At 41.3% G+C, this 15,370-nt stretch overlaps 1 protein-coding gene and 1 pseudogene across 1 annotated transcript in view; both read right to left on the bottom strand.

The window, feature by feature from the left end:
- tmem237a (transmembrane protein 237a) overlaps positions 1-9,491 on the bottom strand; it is a 13,370-nt gene extending 3,879 nt beyond the window's left edge. Inside the window, exons 1-7 of the mRNA XM_071901448.1 lie at positions 9,410-9,491; positions 7,889-7,970; positions 7,623-7,751; positions 5,901-6,006; positions 3,749-3,903; positions 2,095-2,215; positions 587-778 (exon numbers count right to left, since the gene is read on the bottom strand). Coding sequence (XP_071757549.1) covers positions 587-778; positions 2,095-2,215; positions 3,749-3,903; positions 5,901-6,006; positions 7,623-7,751; positions 7,889-7,958 — 773 coding nt within the window. The 5' untranslated portion in view covers positions 7,959-7,970; positions 9,410-9,491. The remainder of the gene's footprint in view (positions 1-586; positions 779-2,094; positions 2,216-3,748; positions 3,904-5,900; positions 6,007-7,622; positions 7,752-7,888; positions 7,971-9,409) is intronic.
- Positions 9,492-13,843: 4,352 nt separating this feature from the next.
- On the bottom strand, positions 13,844-15,192 carry LOC139913425 (trace amine-associated receptor 13c-like; annotated as a pseudogene).
- Positions 15,193-15,370: the final 178 nt, after the last annotated feature.

Here is a 15,370-nt window from a genome sequence, read left to right as displayed (position 1 = left end):
TAATGTGTGTGTGTGGGGGTTCGGGGAGGCAGGTAGGCAGTGGACCAAACCACTGTGAGGCGTATGAGAGAGGGACTCAATCTTTCGAAACTTAAAAACGCATTGTTTTGCGTCTATAATTAGCACAAGTGCTTTCAATGCATATTATTATATTATTTAAAATTATATAGTTATGTTTACAATGATATATTGAGGGGGACAACTCTCTGTTTTTCCCAGGAAGGGGGGGTCCGGACCCCCCTGTCCCCCCCGTGATTTCCGCCCCTGATTTCATGTAAACTAACTCAGAAGTAAGTTGTGTGATGTTGTCAAAACTGATGTTGCATGTGAAGAGAATTATTAAATTTATAGTCAAATCTTCACAATAATACAATTTTAACTTGTTTTATTAAACCTGCAATAAGCGATATCAGACCTTATGACCAATCCTGAAACTAATGTGTGCTGTGTGGAGATTTCATTGTGTTTTACTAGAGAATATACAACTAAATTACACTTTGACAATCATTTATTAGATCCAATTCATGGTCATCTTCAGAGATACACACACACACACACACACACACACACACACACACACACTGACCTGTCGAATGCAGACACAGTGCTGATGGCCAGCAGCAGGTAGAGCAGAGACTGAGCTGGATAGGCCAGTGGGTGGTACTGCTGCAGCAGGTTAGGTAGAGTGGTCAGCTGATCCCCAGCCAGCACATACACAACAATGATGTTCCACACCGCGTAGCCGGCCAGGAAGCCATGAGAGAACAGACCGACCACCCTGCAGAGAGAGAGAGTACCGACCCTTCAAGCTTCTGTTCCAGCTCTACTCTTTTCACACCTGATCCAGTTAAGGGGCTTCATGCTGATTGGTTGATCAGTAGAAACAGGGCCACGTTCAAACCTTGCACCGTTTTGCTACGCTGCAAAACATTTGCTCTCAATAGTGTGAGATGTTTTTGCAGCGGCTTTTGAGGTACGTTTGATCCCTGCATTTTCTTTTTCTTTTTTCTTTTTTTTTTTATTATCTTTTTGAGAACAACACGAGGAGTATATGTACATAAATCTCATTCCCCATATCTCAAATCCCCCACACAGTCAGAACAGGCAAAACCAGGCAAGGGAAGCACAACATGATGAGATATAACAATCCTGACAACGTGGAGGGAAAAATAAAAGGTTAGTCAGTGGAGTAATGAGGGTCGAGCCTACTCCAAACATATCATATCCTCAAGGTTTAAAAGACAAAACAAAAAAAACAAACAAGATAAATAGACAAACAAAACAACACAAACTATTGCACTCAGATCCTGCTGTTGTCATAGTCACTGACATTGGTGTAAGAAGTCCTTAAAGTCAAATTCTGTATGAGATTGCCATATTTTAAAAAAGTCTGAGGATCTGCCTTTACTCTTGTAGTAAAAATGTGTTGATTCTGCATTTTCATTGGCTACGTACAAACAGCTGTCACACGCATCCGCAGCTGGCTCAGAGGATTCTTCGAGGAAGACGCACAGAATCGGCGTCTCAGCCAATAACAACCTGTAAGAAACGTTTTGCAGCAGGACATTCAGTGCACGACCCTTTCTTTTTAAGTGTCCTGTCTGCTAAGTGTCAGGGCTCCCCCGGTAGATCAGGGGGTGCAGTCAGTAGTTCAGGAAGTTTAAAAGGAAACGAGCCAATTGCAGACCGGCGTGACGGTACGTAGCCAATGAAAATGCAGAATCAACCCGAACAGGATCAAATGTTCCGCAAAAGCAGTCGCAAAATGTTTCACACCGTTGGAAGCAAACATATTGTTCAACCCGGAAAATGTTTTGCACCATAGCAACACGTATCCAAGCGTATCCAAGCAGCGTCAACACTGAACAGTCTGCTCAGCTTGTTCCTGGGAATCTAATCTCTGCCTAAAAAAAACGCTTCTCAAGTCTGCACACAGCAGGCTTTTTTAAAAAAAAGCCGTAAAAGGTGTTGTGAGAACGCACCTTTAAGTGACTTTCAAGGTGATTTTAAGGGTTAAGGTTAGAGGTCAGGGAATTAATCATAAGTGTGTGTGTGTGTGTGTGTGTGTGTGTGTGTGTGTGTGTGTGCCCAGACCTGAAGCAACTGTGGACCCTCATAGCGACGTCTCTGGTGGTCCACAGCTGTCTGACCTCCATGTAGTCGTCCATTAGGTCTGAGTGTCGGAGCTGCTCCACTCGCTCTGCCTGGAAACGCCCTGCACACACACACACACACACACACACACACACACACACAGGATGGATATGGGTTAATATAAACATGCACAAACAAATGCATGCACACACATACTGTACACACTGAATGCATGCATGGCCACACACACAAGCATGTGTGTGTGTGTGTGTGTGTAATTGAGCTATATGTTACAGCTCAAATGAAACATATAAAGATCTAATCTATCTATCTATCTATCTATCTATCTGATGTGAGATACATCTGAGGTTGTTTTTTTCTGATTTTGGAGGAAATAAAGTTAAACTGGAGTTTAAACAGGTAAATGGATTCAGTTACTTTTCTGGGAGCAATTGATCTGATGAGGCCAATCAGATTGCCCTAAAAATTGTAAGCCCCGCCCATCTTGCACTCTGGCCAGGCTAAAGCAAACGCTCCAAGTGACTGAAGGGATTTTAATTATGTAAGTGGACAGTCAGGTCAGCTGCCTCTGACCCACATAGACAACAGCACTCCTTCTGCTGGATTAAAGAGGCCGCGGTGTAAATAACAATGTGGTCTTCCACCAGCCTGGTTGGAAATAGGTTTAAATGGTGAGATTTGTCTGAGAAATGCCAGTCATGAATGCTAACACAAAGTAAAATTTGCCATTTCAATTTTAGTAGTCCTACCTACTAAACCTTCTAAATCAAATCAAATCCTTACAAATAAAAAGTGAAAATGTTCAGAATTACAGCATATTTTTTTTGGAAATATACAGTTGGTTTTGACACCACACTTTACACTGATGGACAGATGGACTGTCAGCCTCTCTCTCTCTCTCTCTCTCTCTCTCTCTCTCTCTCTCTCTCTCTCTCTCTCTCTCTCGAGAACCTGGATCTCTCTCTCTCTCTCTCTCTCTCTCTCTCTCTCTCTCAAAATATTTTGAAACAAACTATCTAAATATTCCGAGTTCCTCCCAGTAAAGAACTGCAATTCTAAGTTGGAAATGTGTAAAATGTAGCTTTTTCCATTTAATTTTACAGACTATAGCAGGCAGAAAGGGTCTTACTTACGTTAGCTACTGGTTGAAAGATTTATTTTGGAGAGGAAAACAAGGAAATCAGAGACATGGACAGTGACAGTAAGACGCCCCCTGTTGTCTCATCTTGGCCCCTGATTGCGACGCATTAATATGAAACGGTGACTGAAACGTCTTTCAAAATTGTAAAAAGCTGTAAAAGTTTCCAGCGTCCTGATGCAGATTGTTGCTTCTCATTCACAGTGATGGATCACCTTTACTGACTGAATCGGAGTCTCCAGCTGCTTTCTCTGCTGTTTGGAACTGAATTTGAGAAAATGAGGCTGAGAGGTTTGGCAAAACTGACTTAAAAATAACTTTAATCGTAGCACAGCAGGTAAAAATTGTCAGAACTAATATTAAAGGGATGGAACATTTAAAAAATGAGCAACTGTTATGTTTTCTGTACCGGCCTTGCAAACTTCACCTGACTGGCGATGGCGACTATAAAAGGTGTTGTACAGTACAGTGCATCTGTATCTTATTCACACTCACTGTTCCTCTCCACGAAGACTTTGCCGACCGGCTGGCTGTGTCCGTGGGGGGCGGAGAACAGGGAATGCTGGGGGATGGACGACTGGAGGTCCGTGACGATATCTTCATCTTCGGCTCCCAGGTCATTGCTGTAGTGCTCCGTCGCCTTCGTCTTCCTGTCAGGTGACAAGAAAGAGGAAGTGGAACCGATTGTTTGAATGCAACACCTTGCACCTGAGAGAGTGATTTCCCTATGTCTGATCCGTCTCCTATCCCTCCCTCCATCCTTCCCTCCATCGTAATCTCTGAACCTAAAATAAATGGAGGGGCACAGCACTTTTTTAGGCTTACGTTATTAACGTTCCCGTTGGAGGGAATTTGTATTTTCGCCTCCCTCCCTCCCCTCCCTCCCTGTGGCTGGTGGGGATTGGGGACAGTGCCTTGCTCAAGGACACTTTCGCAGGGCAAAAACTTGGGATCACAACAGGAAAAAACTGGGAACTTAAAGCAGACCACCATGCTACACCTTCCTATCACTGAATTTGAGGTTGAATGAACAGAATGATACTTTTTACCACTATAGTTATGACACATTATCAGGATCCTTTGGTTTTCCATTGGAATACTGAGGTCCAGATTCCCAAGACTGCATTGTGAGGGTAGTTTTCAATTTTTTTTTGCCTCAGTTGCTTGAGCTTTTTATATACTAAGAAATTCATGCAAATCAAGTGGTGCAAACAAGCCCTTGGAGGAGCACTGAGCAGTAATCAGCCTCTTCATCACTAGCTACAAGCACAATTTTCCTCAGCTGTAAGACTAATCCACCAAGGCTGCACCCTTTGTACCCTAAAGCTCCTTGGAGCGTTTTCTGATCTGATCAAGGTTCTACGATGAAAACCCTCTGCCTTGCTTCCTGACTTGCTGGTGACGATGCTGCGTTTTGCAGCGATGTTAGCAGCCATCCTGAATGGACAAACTCTGTGCAAAGTCTTTATGCCGCCTTTCAAAAGATCTTATATGCACAACAACAATTTGGGGGAGTTGGCGAAGTGTTAGTGAACTGAGGGCAGTCTCGATTTGCATGGCCTCAACTACTAATCCCTATTGTGTGGACAAAACTTTGATCTACATTTAAATCACATTTGCATGATCATGACAGGCACAAAGAGTCTATCATGATCAACCAAAGTTCAAAGCTGTTAGGCAGCTTAATTCATTGCACACGTTTAGTGGATAGCATGGCGTTCTGATTTGTCATTTTGTTGAAACACTGCACGCTCTTCCCTGCACAATGTTTAGTGAATTTTGGCCTGAGTAGGTTTTGTCTTGTTTGTGTTGGAGAGGAATGTTTGGATGTAACCCTGCCAGCAGGACAGTACCAGATACTGTATGTGTGGGTGTTTTACCAGCACACTTCTATCATACCTGTGCTGAACTGTGAACAAAACATGCTGCAAAAACAAACCGTACTGTGACCATCCAGTACACGGTAGAATGGAGAAAACAAGAAGCAGAGTGGAGGGGCCTTGTGTACATCTTGTCGACCTAAATACCTTCCTTAGCTCGAGGTGGATTAGCCTTTGTGGAGGGGCAGCTAGCTTACTAGCAAGTTTAGCTAGCTTGATACCATCTGACTACTACTGGCAACGTTCAAATGCCCCGCTAGATATCTGGCATCACATGTGGGAGATCAGAGTTCAGAGCCGGATGCAGCTACAGATCAAGCTCAAGTGTGGATCAATCAGGATTAATTTGAATCAAACTGTCAATCCGGATGTCTATACTGAATCCATGGCACCTGGTGTTGTTAGGAGGCATGGTGCAGGGTAAACAGCTAATTACTGTCTATAGAGACAGATAACAGCACTGGACAACAATGGACTACAAAATTAAACTGGGGTTATAACATGTATTAGTGTGAACCAAAGATGGCCAGGGGAGTTCTGATTTTAGGACACAAGTTAGAGAAGAAAACTTGGTCTGCTGAAGTCAGTTTGTCCATTGGTAATCTCATAAGCATGACTGAGGACGGGCCCTCAGGTCGACATCGGCTGTGATTGGTTCCTCAGCAAAGTCAGTCATACCAGCAAAATACAGTAATTATAAATATCCATCAACCAAATAGGGGAAATCATTAGTTGACTCCCACAATGTCTTTGATGCCGACACTCACCTCTTCCTTTTAGTCTTCCTGGTTACAGCAGTGGTCATTTCCTCCCCGTCTGTGATTGGCTCTGCCGTGTCACCATTAGGGATGTCAGCATGCTCTCCTTCCTGGTCTGACATGATAAAACAGCAAGTACATAAAAGCTTTGAGACTTGAGAAGCCTTTTATTTGTTTATTGTCCATGGAAGGGTTTTTATGAACAAGCTTGCTTTCAGCTCCTCCCTGTTTCACATTCACACAGTTTCACACATTCACACAGGGAGCTGCTCAGTACAACAGTCTTCTACTGTTGGCCACTAAGCAGCTGGGGCTTAGTGCCTGGCTCAAGGGCACTTTGTCAGCGCAGGGATCGAGGGACCTTTCAGTTACAAGGCTGCGGCAATTTTGGACCTATATATAATTTGTTTCTTTTGTACCTGTAGTACTTGGACCCACAGACAATATTGTCTCCAGAGTTTACCAGGTCTCTCTTGTGAATGAGACCCCGTGTCTCAATGAGATTACCTGTCTAAATAAAGGTTTAATAATAATAATAATAAAGAGTCAGCTGTCAGTTGAAGCAGCGAGGTCCGCTGCCTCTTGCTGCAACAATGAGTCCAAACTGTTTGTCAGAATATCTCCAAAAAAGATGTTTGTGGCTCCACAGTGAGTTGAGAGGAAACACGACTCAGTTCAGGAAATCACAGAACTATTTTTCTCTGCCGCAGCACAGACCGCTGTGGGGTGAAAGGCGGTCCCTGGCGGACTGATTTTGGACGGTCATGTCAGAGTGTAAACAGTAGAGTTTGGTAGAAGACGATCCATCACGTCTCCATATAGTTTTCACAGACTAGCTTTTCTGGGATATTTTGACAAACAGTTTGGACTCATTGTTAGCAGCAAGAGGAGCTCACTGTTTCAACAGACAGCTGGCCGGAGACAATTTTCTGTGGGTCCAAGAACTACAGGGATGGAAGAGACAAATTATATATAGGTCCAAAGCCAAACTGACAATAGTATTATAGGCTTTTATGGCTTTAAAACGTTATCTCTTGTCAACGGTCAGTGTGTTGACTGTAAATGCACCTTCAGAATCAAACCTAAGTCTTGCTAAGATTGATGCCAAGTGGGCACAATGCAAAAGCTAATATAAAGATAAAGTATAAGAAAGCCATTGGTTCCTAAGGAGGGATTTAACAATTTAGTGGCAATTTAGTGGGTAGTTTTGAAAAGGGGGAGGGGTGGGGGTCAGACTTGGCTATGCTGGACCTGGAAACCATGACTTTGTTGTGCTTTGTGTCTTTCTCTTTCTCGCATTCTTTTCTTCTTTTGATGTAATATCTTTACCTCCTGTAAAGTGGACAGCAGAAATAACCTTATGTAAAACTAGTCCTGTCCGAACTGACATCCCTGAGATTGTTGCCGAATATTGTATCATTTCCTTTGAGACTTTGACTTGAAAGCAACATTTACCCCAAACTGAGATCAGACCCAAAGTCCCAACTCTGGTCCACATCTATTGCAGAAGTTTCGTTTGACGCATGGCACATTTTTGGTGTGACGACAGTAGACACTCCCAACTCGTCATTTTGGAGACTGATTACAGATCTCCTATCCAGTAACATGACAGATTTTACTGTTAACATTTTCTTTACGTACATCGTCCTGAAAACTAATCCCGTCCGAATCGAGCTTTAGTGAGTAATGAGTGACAGTTCCTGTTCCCTACTGCAGTAAAATCTTCGGTACCGGCAGTGGGGGCCTTCTTTTTCTTCTTCTTCTTCTGTGGTGCTGGTTCCTGGGGCTCCGGAGTCAAAAGGTCTCTACCGTCAGAATGGCGCCGATTGGCCACCTCCTCCATCTCCACCTCCACACCCACTACAGTGGAACAGAATAGAATGGAATAGAATAGAATAGAATAGAATAGAATAGAATAGAATAGAATAGAATAGAATGTTCTGTGGGTCTGCAGGTTGAATTGGGGCAGATATGCGGTGCAGAGTGTCACCTCTCACCTTCTCCCTGCTCCTCTACATCGTTGACCTCCTTCTTTGGTTTCTTCTTCTTGCTTTTGACGGTCGGCATGACGACCTTTTTCTGTGTGAGGATCAGCAGTTTGAGTCAGAGCCACATTCAGGAGCCAAGTCCATTACAAGGTAAAAGCAATTAAGGCCAGTCAATTAACACTTAACAAGGACTTAGAGGCGGCCTGGTAGCGACGCCTGTTTGAGATAATTGGATTAGCCTGAGCTTCGAGGACAGGTGGGAGACCAGAGGCCTCAACATGATGACCGAAGCCTCAGGAAACACACTGAATAAAGACTTTTAAAGATTATTTCAAGGTATTTTTGCTTGACTAGATAGTACACAGTGGAGAGAGACAGGAAAGAAGGGGCGAAGGCATCCAACAAAGGCCATGAGCATGACTCAAACCCACCATGTTATGAATACATAAGAATAGATAAGATAGCAGGACGTCCCACAGAAAACTTATCTTTAACGCTGTGTCGTATGTAATGTCATCCTGAATACACTGCATTTTTGCGATTAGTAGATTGGTAGGGTTTTCTGTGTGCCTGGTGTTTAGTTTGTTACAGTGTCTTGTTGTTTGATTATTGTATTTGATTACTGTATATCTAGATTGTATATCCATGTTTGCCTTTGTTGTCCCATGTAGACTACTATTATTACTGTTATCCCATATACTACACCTATATTTTATGTCTTTGTTTTTCTATTTTATGTATCTATGTTCTGTGTCCTGGTTATTAAATTAAAAAAAAGACGCATACAGCTAGACACATACTGCCCTGCAAAGCTATAGGAATTTGAAATTTGGTCCAAACAGGAGTAACCTCTGAACTAACTCGACAAATGTTTTCTAAGATCATCTTACAAGTCATTTGCCTAGGCAAAAAAACTAGAAAGCCATTTTTCTCAGTTTCACACGTTGTTTACATTCAGTTACTGCCTTTTGCCTTTTTATGGCAGCATGGATTTCGAACAGCTACCAATCTTCTCATCATACAATATGGCAAAAAGTCAGAGTTTCCTTTAACTCGAAATACATATCTCCACTAGAATCAACATTGCCAAAATACATGATGGTCCTCAAAGCAGAACAATGCTTGATTGGCTATTTACTCTTAAAATGTCTTATAGGAATAAAAGAAAAAAAAAATACTATATCAAGCAATAATCAATAAACAGGCAAAACAGCAGTAAAATACATTTTGAATATATAAAAAAAGCAGATAAGTGATGCTCGATTTATCTCATGTTGCAAATGATAAATTCACTTTCTGGTTTGTTACTTTGGTTTGATACTTTTTAAAGGATGACTTAGTAACCTTTTTACAGACTGAGCCTTTGAATTTTAGAAATACTGATTGATAACTATTTTTTTCCACAAAAAGGAGATACAGGCTTTTGAAAATGAACTCCTTCACGTACAGTAGAAACCAAGAACACCTTAAGCACCGTTTACAGGTGTATTTCTACCCAGGTATGTCAGTAAATAAGTATCTCTGGCCTACCTATGCCGGCTCCTCACTGTGTGTCCACCACCATGAAGAGGAAACTCATTACAGACAACAGACAGTCATAACTACTCCTCTCCTCCTCTCTCTCTATGATCTGATCCTCTAAGAGAAAGTGTCTTAGGGTGAGCCTCAATACACTAACTCTCCCTCCTCTCGCTCATTCCTCCCACACTTGTCCTCATTTAATCCCAAAAGCTGCTTTCAAGATGCCTGCTGGGATTTTAAACTTTAAACTGTAAACTCCTTATAGACAAATTCATAATATCCCCTGTTGTGAGGAGATAAGGTAAGAAACGGTGGGAAACGAGGGGGAGGGGAAGGCAGCTCAATTGCAGATTTGAGACTCGTCCCTCGGCTTAGCGTGACTGGCGGCTCATGTGCTGAGTTGTGACAGCCTCAGGGAGCTTTGTGGTTGGCTCAACAGATGTGATGTCACCTGCTGGCAGCGCTCCAGTGATGGTGGAGAGCTGCTTACACACCGCCCCTCTCTCTCTCTCTCTTTCCCTCCCTCCTCGCTGCAAAAAATCTCCCCCTCGACAAGTGGTTTAATCTCATATTCGGACTTAATTTTTTCTTTATCAATGCAAAAGACCCCGTGTGCAATTATGAAGAGTGGAAGTAACAAATGATGAAAACTTAAAAAAAACAATAAATTGTCAAGAGATTTCATAAATCCAAAGATGATTTGATTAAGATAGAGGTGATTTGAAAATTGCCATTTATTGTTTAAGGCAAGCCCTAGTAAGTGACAAAAATTAACTGATAAATTTAGAGGTGATGACAATGAATGGGAATTGACTTGATAAATTCAAAGGTGATTTGATTAAATAACTGGTGATTTCAAATTTTCCTTTCATTCATCACTTAACACATATGTATGGAAGCCCGTTTCCGCCACCTGTAAAAAGAAATCCAGCACAAAACGTTTTTTTTTCCATCATCAAGTGAGATTATTTCTCAATATTATGACTTAGTACATATGACTTAGTACAGTCTCATAATTATGAGATAGTATCTCATAATTATGACTTAGCATCTCATAATTATGAGATGCTAAGTCATACTATTGAGAAAAAAATCTCACTTGATGATGAAAAAAAAAAAAAATGCGCCAGATTTTTTTTTACAGGTGGCGGAAATGGGCTTCCATAGGTTTATTGTTTAACATGAGTAATTTTTGTTTGTGACTGATTGAGAAAAATAAGACCTGGAGACACTTTTCAATCCCCTTTTATTTCAAAATAATAAACCCACCATGTGAAAATCATGAAACCTACTCTGACAGAATGATCACTTAACATTAACTAAAATTAATCCATGTTTTGTTTTTTTTGATTACTTGTTAACCTTAGAGATAAAGTAACAAATATTTGGTAAATATATGTAAAATGAATGGCAGAGAGTGAAGCTTTATGATGTACTGGTGAAAATATGTCTGTGATAAATAATGTTTCTTCAGCCCTCTTTGTCACAGAGAGCAGAAAACTGTATAAAAAATGTATAAAATTGCAAAAAATGAACAGGTGCTACTGGATGTGGAAGAAACTGAATGGTCCTGTCTGGGTTTAGCAGGTCAAAGATGGATCCTCCACACCACAGAAATCAGGTCAAGACACTGAATCCTATTAGACCAACACACACTCATGCACAAGCACTTCACATGCGCTCGCACACACACAAACACTCTCATTTGCATACGTTCTTATACCTCACTTCCAGGCTGAAAAAACATCAGAAATCAAATTAGAAGGATCCTGATGCATACATGATTTCTTAATTACATCATCTTTATTGAAACTGTAAACCATGTGTGTGATTTTATGGTCGTGCATGTGACAAGCAACTGCCAAAGACAAGATCAAAGGCACTGTGTATTTGCAACTGTAAACCGTCTGGCCAGTCATCTCTGTTGGAGAAAACTCTGGAAAAGAATCACACAAGTGATGTTTCAGGGGTAATCAGTGACATAAATGATGAATAAACCCTGGCTAGCCCTGTTTGGTCCTGTACAGGGAACCAGGCCAATGTTTAATCAGTTTTGTAGTATAATACTTGATCTGATACACACGCAATGCTGAATCCACAGCTTATATGAAGCTGGGTGTTTTCCTAGAGACATTTCATGGTACTTATGACTGTGATGAAACGGCATGATTCATGTAGTTGGTATAATTTTTGTTAAGAAAAACTCTCTATTCATGTGTACTTTGTTTGTTTACTGTGAACTCCAGGAATGCCACAGATAATATGTATGTGTTTAGGGGTTCTTGACATGAAAAAGTTTGGCAACCTCTGTTCTGCAACCAGGCAGTTTGAAAGGCACTGTAGTACTGAGAATGAACAGCAGAGGGAGACACAGATTAATATACACCATGACCTTATTCACACGGCGGCCATTTTGAACATTCAGGATGGGAAACAGTACCTGAAGAGTGAGTCCAGTCAGCCTTGAGCTGCTGTTGTGAACCAAGATGATCATACAAACATTTACCACAGATTACCCACTGAAATACATTAGAAACAAATGGATCTGAAGAATCCAGAGGTATTCGGTATCGGTTCACATTTTAATATATTTTAATATATTTGGTCCACTCTACCACAGTCTAGTCTAGGTAGCTAGCTTGCCAACAGCTAGCTCCTGCTAAATTCAATAAATTCAGTAGATGTTGTAGTTGTAGTTCCCAAGATTGCTAATTTGATAACTGTTCAGTCTATCTGAAGTCACTTATGTGTTGAAGTAATGCCAGTTTTATATATTTATGCCAATCTTTACAATTACAATTACAATTACAATTTCCCATTTGGCAGACACTTTTATCCAAAGTGACGTACACATGAGAATTTAATACATCACAAGCAAGGATCTAGTCAGGAGAGAACAACGAGAGTAAGAGCCATAAAGCTAAGATCTGGTCCGACAGGACAGAGGTGCCACGAGGCAGTGCATAGAGTGCATAGAGGCAGATAAATATATATATATCTATATATATATCTATATATATATATAGATATATATATAGATATTAGCAATTACAGTCCATTAGGTGAGAAGGTGTTCACTAAAGAGCTGGGTCTTTAGCCTTTTCTTAAAGATTGAGAGGGACTCTGCAGATCGAATGGAGTTTGGTAACTCGTTCCACCACCGAGGAACCACGGAAGAAGAGTCTGGATAGAGACTTAGGGCCTTGTTGTGGCGGCAGCACCAGGCGCCGCTCCTTGGCAGAGCGTAGTGAGCGGGAGGGAGCGTAGACCTGAATGAGGGAGTTCAGGCCGTTTTGGTTGCTGCTTTGTAGGCGAGCATCAAGGACTTGAACTTGATGCGGGCAGCGACTGGGAGCCAGTGGAGGGATATGAACAGCGGAGTGACATGTGCTGTTTTGGGCTATTCTATATTATAATCTACCACATTATTTCTGATATATACATTCAGTTTATTGTTAATTTCTGTCTTTTCTATATTATGAACTTTTCTTATCTTCTGATCTCTTGTCAGAAGTTTCTGGTCTAATTCAAATTTAAGGGTAAATCAGTAATGTTAGATCTGATGATATCTTGTCTCACACAATTTACTGTGTGTCTTTGACCCATAAACTTTCATGTTGCCACCACCTTTCTCCACACTGCGGCAAAGTGGAGCTACCGAGGTCCATCTCAAAATGTTCATGAGAGGTGATCAAAATCACAGTGTGTTTATCTGAAACTGTTGCCCAGCTGGTCGATCATCTCTGGACAAAAATCACAGAGGTGGTGTTTTGGGAAAAATCTGTGAAACAAATGTATCCTTTCAACCAGGAAAAGATATTCTGGTGTAAAAGAAAAGACTAACTAAATCTTTGCAATTACCTTTGTAATGTAACAATATTTTAATATTGTACCGAATTCACATCTTACATGAAACTGAAACATTTCTTAGTGCTTATGACTGGGACTGGGAGTATGGGAACAAAAACACAGAGGAAAATACAACAATTAAAGAACGTCTAAAAATAGAATGAAATCATCCTGAGCTACAACTGAATATTATGTACATAAATTCCAAGGCAGTGTAAGAGAGACTGTGTGTAACTAAAAGATCACAGGTTCAATCCCTTTAACAGCCAAAGTATATCCATCTAAAGCCACATGTCCTGTTGAAGTGACCTTGAAAAGGACACTGAACCAGTCAGCTAAAGGTCTAATGTGTTTACATAAATGTCAAGGCCACAACATGAACAATGCAAGGATGGCAGGTTATATTCTAGATGGAAGTACTGACAATGAACAGCAGAGGGAGACACAGACTGTCTGATAGTGAACATGATTCATGAGGATTTCAATATTTATACTGTACATATGCAGTATATGACATAAAAATGGGAGTATGTTTTTTTTTTGACCTTTTGAATTCACTGACTCAACAACAATATGAACAAATACATCCCTGCTTCATAGAAAAGGTCCCATTATGTTGGCCTCACAGGAGTTAGGCTGCAGTATCTGAAGTCTAACAATAAGATTAATAGATTTTCTAAACCAGGGGTAGAAAAAGGCATAGATCACAGGATTTAGACAGGAGTTAAAATACAACAGCCAGACCACAAAATATAAAGCATTGATTTCAGTATACTGGCCTGCAAGAGAGACACAGTAATGTGGACAGAAACACATTAGAAACACAACTACGACAATACCAAGAGTCCTGGCTGCTTTCATCTCAGATTTCTTAGCAGTTACAGTCACTGAACGCTGGAGTGTGACAGCCACAATGTGGGATCGCATGGCACGAGCCTGAGACACAGCCACCACAAATACTCTTATATACAGAACTATGATGACAGTAATGGGAGCAGTAAAGGTCACAACAAGGTCAGCAGCTCCTGCAATGTGGTTAATGACAAATACACACTCTCCATAGCAGGAATTATACCTGCCTGGTTCTCTCAGGTAATCTTTTAGAATCAAACTATTATAAAAAACAGAACAGACCCAACACAGACAAACACAGATTTTAACTCTTGTCTGAGTGATTTTGGTGGGGTAACACAGAGGGTCACAAATAGCCACATAGCGGTCGACTGATATGAGCACCATGTTTCCTACTGAAGCAGAGGTAATGATAAATTCTACAACGTAATATAGAGCACACATGAAGTCCCCCAGAAACCAGCAGGAGTCTATACGGAACATTTTCACCGGCATCAGCAGGAGGCCCACAAGGAGGTCTGAGACAGCCAGGGAGAGGAGGAGGAGGTTGGTGGGGGTGTGGAGCTGCCTGGAGTGGAAGAATATTATCGTTTATTTTCATCATCAATAGTATCTTGCTGTTGAAAAAAGTAGTTATAGTATTAGTTGCAGTAGTATGAGTAGTAGTCAAAGTAGCAGTATGACTAAAAACAAAATTAAAAGCTTTACCAAACAATAATATACTCATCAAAGGACTAGATGTGACGACTTCTATGTACTAGCCCAAAGCCATTTCTTCTTGCATGTCTAACTGTTCATGTTTAGAAATATACAAATATTTTAGGCTATGCTAAGAAGTATATCTCTACCTGTAGTGGGAGATGGAGATGATGACCAGCAGGTTGAGAGACACGGTGAACAGAGAGATGGAGGACAGCAGAATGTAGAGGAGCATGACCTTGAAGAAAGGATGCTTCTGCTTCCTGCAGGAAGTGTTGAGGAGCTGTGGAAAGCAGAGTTCACCTCCTTCCAGGGTCTCCATCATCAGAGAGAGAGGAGGAGAGGAGAAGCTGCTGAGGTCTGGCAGCTTTCTGACCAAAGCTCTCTATCATACAGCTGATTTATCTCTCTCTTCTCTGTTTGTCACTCCCTTCCTCCCTCCCTCTCTCATTCTCTCTTTCTTGGAGACTGCCTACCTCCCTTGCTATTTGCATCATCCTCTTCATCTCAATCGTCATCACTTTTTCTGCTGCCTTCCTCCTCTCTTCCCAATCCCTCCTTCCTCCCTAC

The sequence above is a fragment of the Centroberyx gerrardi genome, chromosome 10 (genome assembly GCF_048128805.1).
Source record: "Centroberyx gerrardi isolate f3 chromosome 10, fCenGer3.hap1.cur.20231027, whole genome shotgun sequence".
NCBI lineage: Eukaryota > Metazoa > Chordata > Actinopteri > Beryciformes > Berycidae > Centroberyx > Centroberyx gerrardi.
The sequence above is the reverse complement of the archived record's forward strand: the minus strand, read 5'-3'. Positions and strand labels throughout refer to the sequence as shown.